Consider the following 15,406-nt stretch of genomic DNA (forward strand, 5'->3'; position numbering starts at 1 on the left):
TATTAATAATAATAATGATAATAATGTGTATGTCATTTCCAGGTCACTACTACATAGGGGGCAGATGTGGCTGATTGTTTAGAGCAGTTGTCCTGCAGTGGAAGAGTTGGGGGGTTGATTCCACCAGTAGTTATATGTTGAATTATCCATGAGCACGACACTGAACCCCTCATTGCATCTGATTTGTCTCCTATTGGTGTATGAATGTGATGTAAAGCACTGATTAGTCTCTATAGAATGATTTGTTCAGATTATCTTTCTAGAGATCGTGTAGAGTGCTGTATGAATGGGTAAATGAGGGCACAGATTTTGTTGTAAAGAACTTTGAGTATCTTGATTAGAATGACAGGTGTTAAATAAGTGCAGTCCATTTACCATTCAATTTAATATAAAATATGTTATGTTGGTGTGTCAAATGGGCAGCACGGTGGCGCAACTGTTAGAGCTGCTGCCTCTCAGCGAGCAGGTCCTTGGTTCAAACCCCGGTCCAGGGGCCTTTCTGGGTGGAGTTTGCATGTTCTCTCCGTGCATGCGTGGGTTTTCTCCGGGTGCTCCGGTTTCCTCCCACAGACCAAAAACATGCATGTTAGTCTGATTGGTAACTCTAAATTGTCCCTAGGTGTGAGTGAGAGAGTGAATGGTTGTTTGTCTCGTTTGTCTCTATGTTCCTGTGATGGACTTGCGACCCGTCCAGGGTGTACCCCGCCCCTCGCACAGTGATTGCTGGACATGGGCACCAGCGACCCCCGTGACCCAAAATGGAATAAGCGGGTAAAGATAATGGATGGATGGATGGATGGGTGTGTCAAATAAATTGCCTGGTAAAATATTTAGACGTCTATAGTTATGTCATAAAAATGTGGAGATGTGCAAAGGGTTTGCAAACTTTTTTCAAGACACTGTATACATGCACATAGCAGGAAGGACAAAAACAAACATGTAATAGATTATAAACAACAGCATACAGTAACATTTTAAAAGGAAATTGTGTAGAAGAACAATGGAAAGAAAACTCAGCTTATTTTCTAGAACGGATTAGAGTTAATGTGTTTCACTCATAAGAAAACATATTGATGAGAATGACACAGATCATGTAAGCATTATTTGTGCCATCTATGGGTGGTTATCATCTTTGGCTCAGCAGTGCTGGCACATCAGCACTCTCCTGAGTCCGAAGTGGTGACAATGCCAAAAATGTCCTTCCTGCTCCAAAAGTAAAGTTGGAGCACCCCCCACATATGGGCAGCCAATATAATTGGAGTGACATTAACAATACACTTGCACATTATGAAGGAGCACTCAGGTGTAAAAGTTGACTTTTATGTGGGCACCAGAGGACCTCAATTAATCACAGCCAACTTGCACATTTCTAAAACTTGTCGGCATGTAATTTCAGCTGAAAAGGTGGCATAATCACATTCCTGAGTCCTTGAGCCTTTTTTATTTTTTTATTTATTTTTCAAAATAGACTAGGTAGCTATTACGGAGAACAATGGAAGCTGAAAATTGGTCAGAACAGCAATAGTGGTTATTTATGCCTAAAACACTGAATGATGTCATAGCTCTTTGATAGTTTCTTAGCATAAACATAGTTATTAAGACATACATTTCCTGATGCCCACACAATATTATACCACTTTGATCTTATAGTACAGTCTTGTGTATGTTATGTGCATGTGCTGGGGATGGGGTTGTTCTGGCTCATGGTGCACAGCCATGTGTGCTCCTTTGTGGGCTTCCTGACTCCCAGCCTGGCTACAGATGGCATAGTGTCTCAGCGGGCTGCTCAGCAGGCACACTGACACAAACCAATGGCCACATGGATCTAAGGGGACACACACATGCACAGTTGCACACAAAACAGCAAATGGACATTCACATGCACACAAGCTCACATGACTAAGGCATGTGCATCTGTTTCAGTTTAGTTAGAATTCACATTTGTACCCTGATAAATTATGTAAAATTATCCCCCGAGTCATTTTTGCTTACATAGAACTATTCTTAAAAACCGTGTCATGTTGGGTCAGGCAGCACACACTAGCAGGTGTCTGTGCCACAGGGGTGCATGCTAACTCTGAGGGTAGGACAACTGGCCCAAGCACCTGACAGGGAGAAAACACATGAGGTCCTGACACAGTAAATAAGATATCAGTAGGAACACAGCCAATGTTGTAAATATGTATAATTGTGTCTGTACTGGGAGATGAATTTCATCAGCTGGTGAACAACAAAAAAAAGTTGATAATGTAAGTTGAAATGTTGGGAAATTGTTGCCTATTTATAATATACAAAGAGTTAAGAAATAACATAAAAGTACAAAACCAGTACTACATTTTACATGAGTATGACCTCTTGGGTCTTTAAGCCCCCCTCCCCCCCCCCCCCACACACACACAATGGCACATTATAAAACAGCAGAACAAGCTCATATTGTAGAGATGAGACGTTCACAAACAAGCCAGATCATTTGAACATCTAAGAACAAAGTTTCAGACAGTAAAGAGCTGTTTCTAGCAGACCAGGAGGTGAGAGGAGGGGTGTGGAGGGGGTTTTGCACTTGACAGAACATGGGGTATGGCCCTGATCATGACACTGTCATTCAAAAGTTGAATGGCTCTGTGAAGAAAATGGATCCTAAAGATTTGGTTCCCTTCAAAGATCCATATATCCAATTTGTATTAAATGTATATCTTATAAGTGGCCTAATGTCTAACCCTTGTTGATGGGCGTGGCTTAAAATGTGGCAGTTACGTGGATTTGGTGCTGAGAGCACAACCAAATATTTGGCTATCCCTCTGCTCCAAATATAGAAAAATACATAAATGAAAACAATACCAAAGTTCATGCTAAATAATCCAGGTAAAAATCCAACAATGTTCAGTCAGGTCACCTGGACGGTTTATTTTTTTGCTGAGACGTTTCGTCCTTCACTATGTTTCAAACTTCACAAGCTGATTCTGACAAACAGCACACTCTCATAGTGGGAAAAAAAAAAAAAAAAAAGTTTGGTGTTTTAGTGTTTGGTGTTTTGAACCACTTTGGCATGGCTGCCTCAGAGGAGTTGAAAAGGGGAGAGAGGGAGGGCCCCGGCAGCCATCACCAACATTTTTTTTTTCACTATAAGAATGAGTTGTTTGTGGGAATCCATTTGTTGGTGACTCCTCAGATTGAAGAAGTCCTTTGGATGAAGGATGAAAATGTCTCAGCAAAAAAACAAAACTGAAACTGTCCAGATGACCTGCCTGAACATTGTTTAATTAAAACAATATTCTTAACCAGATTTCTTCATTGATTTGGGCCCTTTTGATGACAGATTATATAGATGACAATGCTCAACTAGTACACTGGTTCACCATCATCTACATCACTGTGCAGTATTTTGTTTTGCTTTTCTTACTGCATTCCTTTTTTCAATTGTTTTATTTTAAGTCAGGGGTATAATTTGCTTAAACCCATTCGTCTTGTTGACCCTCTCTGCCTTTTGCTTTTGCATCACATTCAGCTTCTCATTGTTAATTAGTTGTTTTCTAACTTTATGATGAATAATTCCAAAAGTCATTCTGTGTACTACAAGATGGCTTTTGGATACTACTAGTGGTACTTGCATCACAAGTTAAAAAGCATAGCATTAGTTAATTTAACATACCAGTATATACTTCTGTAACATTGGCATTTTCAAGTTTTAAAAATCATATTCAGACATATTTAGAACAAGGATTTGTCTTTTAACTATTGACCATAGATTTAGTGATGTTAAACAGTTTTTACAACAGCAGGACTAATTATGTTTATTCTACTTACCTCTGCAGTAGGGAAGTGGAAAATCCCAAGCTGCAGTACCCGTTGAAGTGGCGAGGCAGGACAGGATGGTGTGACCCTCCAGCATATAGCCGGGACTGCAGCTGTAGCGTATTTTATCCCCAATATTGAAACTGGACCCCTGCTGGTGGCCATTTATTAGCTGTCCAGGATTACCACAAGTATAACTGGGCAAAGCTGGAGAGAAAAGGGAGATAATAAAAATAAAAAAATTAGAAAGGTAGTTCATCCTGAAATGGGTGGCACTGTATAATTTATTCTTAACAAGTTGTGACTCAAGAATGCTGTCCATTGAAAATTTACCGACCTGTTGTGTTACTAAATACATCATTTCAGTAAATTAGCAACTTTAGAACTACTGATAAACTGTCAATCTATTTAATTTGTATGAACTTTTTTTATTAATTATACGTTTATTATTGTTAAAGGAAGAGCTGATCAGACTGAACACTCTGAAATGCTTGCAGGTATTGCACGTGTAAGTACAACAATATGCACACATATACAACTCACTTGATTGTATTTTTATGAAAATCAAGCTATTCAGTCAATCTCAGCACTGAACCTTCCAGCTTCAGCCTGTATGTGTGGGTAAAAGATATAATGAAGCATTGCCTTCCTCTTCAATACAACCACATTAGGATTTAGTATATAATACACCTGTATGTGTGGTAGCTAATTGATTATACTGTTGCACTGGAGTTAATAAAACCCAATGATTCTGACCAGTGACCAAAAATGTGTCACAGCTTTACATGTATTCTGTCACCATGATGAAAGGACTGGTTCCAAACACATGTTCAGGGACCAAACCTTAATGTGTGCTGGAATTTAGAAAAAACTCCAGTTCCTCCACTGGGAGAGGGTTGAATAGAAGCCAGAGTAAAAAGCAAACAAACAACAATTAAAAAAAAAAACTACAAACAAACAAAACACATCAACACTACTCAATAACAACATGGTACTGGATACACATTCATTTTTTTTTTTGCTTGTTTTTTGTTTTTTGTTAAATTTAGTTCAACAATTCACTAGCAAACATTATTTTCTCTGCCTGTAAAACTATTAAAGGTATTTACTGAAAAATGTAATTCTCTATTTTACTATACGTTATAATGAGTACTATACAATTTAATTATTAAATTCACCTGATGACAAGGTCAGTCAACGTATCTATAAAGTGTTTCTTGAGTTTATACCCAGCTCTCAGAACAAGGTCATCAATTATATCAGAAAAAGAAAGAAAGAAAACACACACACACACAAGCATGGTGTTTGAAAAGTATCAGAGTATATGGTTCATCACTTTGGTTTATTTGTTAAGAATTCTGCTTCATGCTGAACAAAACAGATGAGCTGAGCTGGAATTAAATCATCAAGTTCAAGTCAATTGTATTGTCAATCACATCACATTTGGTACACGAGGTGGAACAAAATTATGTACTCATGGTCCCAGTTACACCCCAAAATAGCAAAAATATAAAGTGTAAAAAGAAACGGTATATAACGACCTAAGATATAAACTAAGATATACGCTAACCGAACAACAAACGGTACGCTAAAAGATCTAAGCTATACACTAAACACTAATAATGTAAAACAATACGACATAACAACAGCAGCCCGAACATGAGTCTATGGTAAGCAGAAAGGTATGAATGAGTACAGCAGCATAAGATAATCAGCAGCATTACATAATCAGCAGCATGGGATCAGCAGCATAGATAATCAACAGCACAGATAAGTCACATATCACCAATTAAAGTGGCATTACCAGTGATATTGCATATCAAACACTTAAAGAATTGGGGGTGTGCAACCTAAGCATTTATTTCACTAATTTCACTACTATGATATGAGTGATGGCAACAGGTCATAAATTAACTGGTCAGAGAATTATAACTGTAGATAGCCATGTTGGCCCAATACAATGACATAAAAAAAATGAATAATTGAGAGACACTACAAATACAGTAGTAGTACAGATAGTAGAGATAGTACTTTGTAGTTATACATTAAATGTGGCTCGTACAGACAGTTTGAAATAATCTCCATTTAATTATTTCTCGTGAAATTTTGAACAAATGCATGTCACAAGCTAAAGCACTAAAGCCCTAAAGCAATGTTTTGGAAACCAAAAGTAGAACTTCACAAAAGTACTTGGGGTTCTTTCAACAGTTTGTTATTTTTTATATATTTTTTTTTTTTCAGAATGCACAATTTTTGAGCTATGGAATTAACCAGCAATGAAAAAAAAAATAGTGCAACCCATTTTTATTTATGTTTTGCTTTGTTCTCTGATAAAAAAAAAGAATAAAGAAAAACAGGTTTGTGAAGTTTATGTTCAACCAGTCCCAATTATAAACCCTCTGACAGGTGGCAAGCATATCATTTATGAATGTAATGCAACATTCTGAAAACAAAGGAATCCATCCATCCATCCATCCATCCATCCATCCATCCATCCATCCATCCATCCATCCATCCATCCATCCATCCATCCATCCATCCATCCATCCATCCATCATCCATCCATCCATCCATCCATCCATCCATCCATCACATTATCTTTACCTGCCTTTTCCTTTTCAGTTTGTGGGGGTCACTGGTGCCCATGTCCAGCTATCCCTGTGCGAGAGGCAGGGGACACCCTAGACAGGTCTCCAGTCCTTCAGAGGGACGCATAGAGACAAATGAGACAAACAACCATTCACTCTCTCACTCACACCTAGGGACAATTCATCTATTCAGCCTAACATGCATGTTTTTGGTCTGTGGGAGGAAACTGGAGTACCCGGAGAAAACTCACTCATGCACGGAAAGAACATGCAAACTCCACCCAGAAAGGCCCCCCAGCTGGGATTTGATCCACAACGTTCTCTCTGAGAAGCGACAGATCTACCAACTGTACCAGTGTGCAGCCCCCAACAGGAAATATGTGACAAATTCTTATTTGGTCATCTGCAAACACTTTTTTTTTTTCCTTCAGAGATTCTTAAAATGTAAAAAGAAACACAAGCAACTAACTTAGGGCTGATGACTCCAGCTGCACAGTGTACTTCCTGCTATACCATCAGTGAATTCATAGCAGGTGTTTTCCATCATCTGTTGAAGCCAGAACACCTGCTCACACACCAAGGATACCCTAAATGACTCAGTGCTGATTTGCTTTTTAAAGTACCTGGTTAGTACTTGGGTACTTTCCCTCTGGCCTAATCTGATTTATATTGATAAAGTGAGTTGTCATTTTCAAGCTCCACTGTGCTGTAGCCTTTATTTTTTATCCACCAAGGCTACCTTGTTACGGCTTGTGTTTCATCACCACCAGATCAGCACAGGCTCAAGGACACAGATTAGCATATTAGCTGCCAGGACCAAAGCTTAAATGCAACAGCATGGTGACAAGGGGTTTGGGATTTATCCATACAAGTACCTGCTTATTCCCATTACTCTTAAGTCTATGCACTATGTTGATGAGGGGAGGGTACACATGGGTAAAATGAAATAAGAGTTTGTTGAGGGAATAAAATAGATAACTTTCTCTTGACCTCTCAATAACAAAGTGTGACAAACAACATTATTACTAATGCATTCTGTTTATTTGTATTAGTGGCCAGGCCCTTAGATTGTATAAGCTCTCTTCTTGCTATATTTCTGGCATATATAAATGGAACAGAGTGGTTATTAATAGTATTAGTTACACTCTTTATTTGATTAGCATGACAAATCAGATTCTCCATTTCCAGTTTGTGCAAAATCCCCTGACTATGAATACAGACTTGTGGAAGGAGAAGGTTTAGTAATTACTGCACATGATATTGATGGATAGATGAAAATGAGGAACATTTGGCAGAGTGATTTGAATGCCTTAAAACTAACCAAACCCCAAAACATTATTGGACTAGAGAAGCTCAAGTAGACATGCAGTTGCAATATGGGCATGTGTAATAGTATGTGTGCATGCATTTATAAATCATCCCCGTCACACTTCATTTCTGGTAGAGTTTTGGCAGTAAATTAGGTTTAATGGAGTCATTACATGTCCAATCCCCCAAACAGGACTATGCCTGCAGCGCAGAGCTGGCAACTATATTTTCTTCAGCTTTTATGTGATTTATCAATATTCTTGTTATTCCCTTCGCTTCAGCTTATCAGTTGCTTAGAAAAGTGCCTAAAAGTGGTGCAGCTGCTTCTCAATGGTATTTTTTTTTTCCTGTAGCAAAATACATTTTTTATAAAGTAATAGAGCAGATCATTAAAATGTGTCTATATCAGCTAATTCAGCAGTATAAAAAAGAACAACGAACATTGAAGTATTTAGAATAATATACATAACACATTTAGGTTCATGTATTTATTTGATGTAAAGAAAAAGATAAATGCAGGAAGAAGATACATAAAAGAAAATGTACTTCTTAAAAATCCAATTTTTGTTTGTTATCATTATGCATTAGAACATGGCTCAAAGCATAATAGTTATTGTTTGACATCTCCACTGGCTGCAGCAGAGTCTTACGCACACAGTCAAATAACCAGGCCTTCAAATACAAAGTATAAAAAACCAAGCAACCTATTCATCAACGTGTGAAGTATGGCTTGTTAGACTTGAAAATAGGGAATAAATTATAGTTACCTCTAGCAACATATAATTCTGCATGTGCTTACTTGGTCAATATTATTATTATTATTACACATTTTCATACATCATAATAAAATGTTCTATATGGTTTACATGAAGTCATTTACAATAGCAGTATGCAATATTTCAGGTCTCTCTTGTACTATAAATGAGTCCTCGTGGCTCAATGGGACTAATCTGTTTAAATAAAGGTTGAATTAATTAATATTTATATTTTCCTGCTTGTTAAGAGAAGAATGGTTCTTCTTTCCTGCCTTCTGATGACACCGTTCTCGAGCCCGCAGGTCCAGCTCAACAACAGCAGCCTTGAGGTCCTCTTTATGGCATGTCCATATGTCAAAAAGATGGGATACTTCAATATTGCCTGTCCTGAGGCCTGGATTTGTTAAGCACTTCCACTGCTGAAGAAGCAAATGATGTCCTGCTACATCACTCCAGCTCCTACTATAGCACATATTGGCCAACTGTAGCATAATACAAATGCACAAAAGTGCCTTCAAGCTGACTCGGAAGACACAGTGCAAGATCAAGGCAGTGTGCCATCCATCACATCATCCATCCCTTATATCATCAGTTCATTTCAATTCTTTATTCTCATCACCCTGGCTCACATGGTGCCTAGGACAAAGGACGGCGTAGAAGGAGACACTATGAAGCTTGTCTCCTGCGGGAAGACTTTTGACCTCAGTAAGACTGATGCTTTGTCTTTGTGGTTGTCAAGTCTGTTCTTCAATTTGTCACCCTATCATTTGCAGGGAAACGGAAAGGTTATATACCCTTGAACACTATCCTATGAATTTGCAGTAAAATACAGTCTTTGTAAAGAAAGCTTGATAAAAAAGAGATTATTTGCATGAATTGCTGTAGAAAGGCATCAGATGGAGAATTTAGGTATGCATATTGTCTAAATCTCGCTGATTATGTAGCTTCATTGTTAACCTTTGTGATACATTTTCTCACTTAAAGAAACGGGTCCAGATGATACAATTTACCCTTTAATGTTACAAATATATTTTGTTTTAAGCCGATTTAACTTTGTGTGTGGCTCCTGTTTTATCACTCTTTATTGCGACCTTTACTTTCTTTGATATTTCTACACATTCTCGTTAAAATCTTTTCTTTCTTGCCAAACTTCTCACTCTCTCTAATCAATTTATGTTGCTTTTTGATGCACCCTACATTTTCATGCTATGCATTTGGAAGTGACATTGCAAAATCGATCCAAACACACAGGTGCATTAGCTCAATAAGCAGCTTCTGCTTTGTCGAGCAGCAATTTAATCAATGTCTGCTGCTCCCTACATATAGGCTGGACAAAAAGCTGACAGATTCCATCACTTTTGGTTTAGAGAGTTAGTGAATTGAAAAAAATAAATACATAAAAACACTGTCTTTCAATTCAAGAGGTTCACTTTTTTCCTATTGCATATACTGTATCTACTGGAACATTACAGCTTTCATCAGTTTGTATTTTTTTCTTACTTTGGTTGATTAGTACCTGATCATATTACATTTAAATGTGACAAATTGCATGTGCACTTTCAACAACTTTGCATTGTAAGAAAGAAGGAGTTCCTAACATGAATCAAGAATGCTAGAACTTCAAAATACCTGATCATACATATGTCGCTACACTGTCATGTATTGTCATGCTTCAATAAATACTAACTAAATTTAAGACAGTGAAAAAAGTAATGTAGGTATAAAAAAAAAAGAGTGGAAAATTAGAAAGGAAAAAGAAAAATATGATCTTAAAATGAAGCTGAACTTCGAGTGTCCCCTATATGTGCATCAAGTGCACCTGCCTGTGCAGCTAGTCCATGTTTCATGCATGCAAATACATCCCCAACTTATCTCTAGATATTCTAATATATCATACACACACACACACACACACTTTTGGGTGGAGTAAGGGGCCAGATGCTCTGTGGAAGCTATTGAGGTGTGAAGGGAAACTTATTTAGTATTGATGGCAGCTCCACTATGTCTAAAATGGAATAATGTGCTATTCAGTAGACATTCACTATACTTTATTTGAGAATAAAATAAGAGGGATAAGGGAGCATCAGAGGCTTCAAGGAAATCCAGAAGACAGATGAGAAATAGGGTTTGGGGAATATGGGAGGAAAGATCAGAGTATATGTGTACAGCCTAGACTTTGTTGATATTTTACTATCTATATCCTGTATGACTTCTGAGACGTATGTCTGTACCAACTGTTTGATATACTTTATAGCAGTTTTTTGTTTTTTTTGTGAGTGAGTTTTATATACAAGTAATACTAAAATGTGCATTGTTGTTCTGCACTGACACAGTTCATTTGATACATTTGCCTCAATAGCAGTGGAAAAACAAACAAAAATAACATAAAAAGCACCAATATCAGTAATGGTCATGTTGTCTACTAAAATATACAGTGACAAATAAATAAATAAACATACAAATTAAAACAACACATATTGCAACCACATGATGAATGTCAATAATTGGTTTATCGGTAATCTAAGTGGTTGAAAGCTAGATAAAATAGAATGAAAGTGTTAGTTAATTTAAAACATTGACTCATTCTTTTAATTAAAAACTACCCAGAACAGGCAAAATGAGAAAAATTGCCAAAGTAATTAAAACCATCTCAGTGAATTAAAAAAGAAAGATATAAAGAAATGTGTCCAAATGTTTCCGCATGCGGTATAAAGGCAATTATTAGTTATAGAATGTCTAGAACAGATATATTGCTTACTCAAAGTCAAGTCAAATCAAGTCAAGGTACTTTATCGTCATTCGCACCTCATGTGGTACATGTGGTGAAACAAAATTGTGTACTCATGGTACAGTGAACTGTACAGTGAAGCAGTAGTATTGATTTTTACAATGAAATCTTGGAACATTATGTTCCCACCTTTTTAAAATAATAATAAAATAAAAATAATAGTGTATTTTATTGAACTTTTTTTTTGTAAAATGTATTTATTTGTTTGTTGGGTTTTGTTTACATTCAAAAAATGTATTTATTTAAATAAATATAATCACCCTCAGAGCAATGCCAAATTTGGAGAAAATCATCAATACCTGTTTTTATTTTCATTCATTCAAACTTTATTTATACATGTTAGTCACATGGACTCATTTACAGAGAGACCTGGTATTAAAGTATACACAGTGTGGGTTAACACAAACAGCTCTGACGTAATGACAGGAGGACCTATCCTGCTGTCCATCGCTTGTGCAATAGGAGCAGAAAGTAAAATGTCTTCAAGTATTTTATCTTGTTTTCCTACATGCTTAGGCCATTTTCTCAGCCACTCATCTTTCCTGCATTCTGTACGTTGCCTTGGAAACTGTAAAGGCCCATAAGAGCGGACATTGAGGAAGATGAAGTGTTGATGTAGAAAAGTAGACTTAACCACATTCATACGTCTTTTTTACATTAAGATGTCATCCATTTAAGGAAAAGAAAACAAAGATGTTTTACCTTATTATTGATTAAAAATATATATTTTATAAATCGATTTTACAGGAGGGCAGCACGGTGGCGCAACTGGTAGATCTGCTGCCTCTCAGCGAGCAGGTCCCTGGTTCAAACCCCGGTCCAGGGGCCTTCTGGGTGGAGTTTGCATGTTCTCTCCGTGCATGCGTGGGTTTTCTCTGGGTACTTCGGTTTCCTCCCACAGACCAAAAACATGCATGTTGGGCTGATTGGTAACTCTAAATTGTCCCTAGGTGAGAGAGAGAGTGAATGGTTGTTTGTCTCGTTTGTCTCTATGTGTCCCTGTGATGGACTTGCGACCCGTCCAGGGTGTACCCCGGCCCTCGCACAGTGATTGCTGGACATGGGCACCGGCGACCCCCGTGATCCCAAATGGAATAAACGGGTAAAGAAAATGGATGGATAGATGGATTTTACAGGAATACGAGAAATAAATAAAATACATTAAAATCTAATTTTGTTTGTGTTTTTTAAACTACTTTTAAATGTGGATGTTAAAATCACTACATAACCTGCCAGACAATATTTACTGTACATTGTCACAAGTTCAGTGTACAATTTTAAAAATTTGTGCCAATCAATTTTTAAGATCTATGCATTTGATGAATGCTAAAACATGGTCCTAACCAAATAATCTGCCAATTCTCTTTAAATATCCCAACCCCATTTTTGCATATTACAAATACATGTTTTGACATACAATTAGCCTGAAAACACTTGCCCTTTCCTTTCTTTGACCACCCTAATTTCTTTCCATGTCTGCTTCATAGCACTGAATAGTGATGTGTATAAGGGTTTGAAACTGACTGCAGCACAACGCCAAATGTAGGGAAAGAAATGTTCACTAAACAAACAGGCGTGTCTTCACTTTATACTTAAGGGAGGGCACATTTGCATGGTGATCCCTAGCAAGATCTTGTCATCCACACACAGTGTGGAACACACATCAACCCAAGGATCAAACATCATTCGTCAAAAGTCCAGTTCCTTTGGAGCGCGTGAAGGCATTTCTTTAATTCTAAGCAGTCAGTGAAATAAGGTTTATTTTTACACCCCACTGTTGATTTTTTTTTTCTTTCCAGTAAATCATTCTGACATAGTTGGCCTGTTTCTCTACCATCTGTGCCCAAATTGTGAGAATGCAACCAAGTATGGAAAACACTGATTCTCCTTAAATGAAGAATTATAATAACAGAATCAATGATCCATGCCACTCAGGAGAGAAAATTATACACTACTCAGTGTGTCTGGATATATGTGTGTGTGTGTGTGTGCGTGTGTGTGTGTGGTGGTGGGGGAGTCAGGTTGGAGGATGTTTAGAATTTGTAAAGGCACATCACAAGCTTTTAGCAAATGATTTCCTGAGTTATTAACAGTCCAATAAAGAAAACACAAAATCTATGTCTAATCATGTACTAAGGCTCCCAATTGAGGTGCAACGTTTTGTTCAGCAGATGACAGCAATCGGTCAATCTTCAGCTTAACAACACAAACAGTCTTTTCTTGAATTATCCATAGTGTAATTCAATGTATTCATTCATCCATTATCTTTACCCACTTCTTCATTTCCAGGCAGCAGGGGGTCACTGGTGCCCATATCCAGCAGTTATTGTACAAGGCGGGAGACACACTGGACAAGTCACAAAACCAACTCAGGGAAACATAAGCCCTTTTCGCACGGGATTAGTTTTACCTAGGGACCACATGCTATTTGTAATAATTACGGAGTTTGTCTATGTCGTTAATTCCGTGCGAACTGGCCATGTCAGTAATTTGTAAAGTAAAAACTCCCCCGCAAATTATCTACTATGTTTTGCTGAACTCTGAGGTCCTGTGATAATACTAATTCAATACAAATAGGCATCTCTGTGATTTGGACAAAAATGGGTGGGATAAAATACATAATTAGGCGTTATGTATTTATTTATTTTTTGTTTGTTTCCTGGGCGCATTTTTATTTGCTTTTGGCAATGGAGGCTATGTTGGAGAGCATAAATAACCGTTTGTGTCCCAGACCAGCAAAAGACTATCGACCTGTAACGGTTGCCAAAAAAAATAAAAGTTTAAAGAGAAGGAGGAAAATAATATGCAAATGGAGGCTCACATCATGAATTGCTCTGTGTGTTACCAAAAAATAAAATCAAATAAAATCAAATAAAAAAATCTTATGTTTGTACTTTGTATATTACTATACAGCTATATGCAATATGTGGCGCGTAAATATCATATCAGGAAGATGTCCTTAAATCTCAGGTAAATCTCAGGCTGTGGTTATCACGGATGAATGTGCCACATAAAAGACGATGTTAGGAAGTAATTTATTTATTACATGTGGTCCCTAGGTAAAATTAATCCTGTGCAATAACCATTCATTATCTCACTCACACCTAGGGACAATTCCGAGGTATCAATTAGCCTAACATGCATGTTTTCTGTCTGTGGGAGTAAACCGGAGTACCCAGTACCAAGTACTGAATGACAAACTAAATTAAACATACACACGCACGGAGAGAACATGTAAACTCCACCCAGAAAGGTCCCAGGCAAGGATTTAATCCAACATCCTCCCCTATGAGAGGAGGCAGCTCTATGAACGGTGCCACCGCAGCTTTAGTGTAAATGTTTTGGTTCTGTGAGGAATACACAAAGTTAGGTTATTTGTTTTATTTGTAAGATCTAGAAAAAAAAATGAATCAGTGTTTTCCATAGGGTTATGTCATTATTGAGAAGTGTCATGTTTAAATAGGGAACACATGTAAAAAGTGCTTTAGTATAAGCAAAATGACCATTCACATATATTGAGGTGAAACAAGTTCATCAGCTACCGATGGGGGTTGAAAGAAATCAGTACATTTGTTCCACAACAAATGTACCAAGATAATTTAGCTTGTCATGCTTGTATAAAAAAAAAAAAAAAAAAAAAAAAGTCAATTTATCACTTTTCAATGTAATGATGGCAATTCAGCCCTCACATTTAGTCTGAGTGTGTTCTTGCTACCAGTTAAGTCTTTGTTCCCCTCAAGAAATGTTGTTTTTATTTGCTGAAAATTACTCACAAACTAAAACAAATGAATGATTAAAAATGTGCAGAAAACAAAACACTTCTTTAAACAAGCCATCTGAGAAAACACTGGAAGAAACAATGTGAACAATTTAAAATAAAACACTTTCAGAAAGTGCTGCTTTTTCCACACAATTTAAATGATGCCCTCATTTTTTTTCCCTGAAAAGGGTGAATTATGGCTCAGATGCACTGTGTCTTTTTTTTTTTTTTTTTTTCTGCCAGTGATTATTCAAGCAAACTAATGTTAGATATGCCAAGTTTTACAAATGGAATATTAAAAATTGATTTAAATGTTTGTGAGAAGTTAATACCCATGCAGTTACAGCTTTGTGTCATTGTGGATTTACCACAAACACACACACACACACACACATATATATATATATATATATAT

General features: G+C 37.1%; 1 protein-coding gene across 1 annotated transcript in view; it reads right to left on the reverse strand.

The window, feature by feature from the left end:
• csmd2 (CUB and Sushi multiple domains 2) overlaps positions 1-15,406 on the reverse strand; it is a 302,201-nt gene that overhangs the window by 233,226 nt on the left and 53,569 nt on the right. The window contains exon 3 of the mRNA XM_037693663.1: positions 3,805-3,999. Within this exon, the coding sequence (XP_037549591.1) occupies positions 3,805-3,999 (195 nt within the window). The remainder of the gene's footprint in view (positions 1-3,804; positions 4,000-15,406) is intronic.

This window comes from Nematolebias whitei, chromosome 19 (genome assembly GCF_014905685.2).
Source record: "Nematolebias whitei isolate Nwh7 chromosome 19, NemWhi1, whole genome shotgun sequence".
NCBI classification, from domain to species: domain Eukaryota; kingdom Metazoa; phylum Chordata; class Actinopteri; order Cyprinodontiformes; family Rivulidae; genus Nematolebias; species Nematolebias whitei.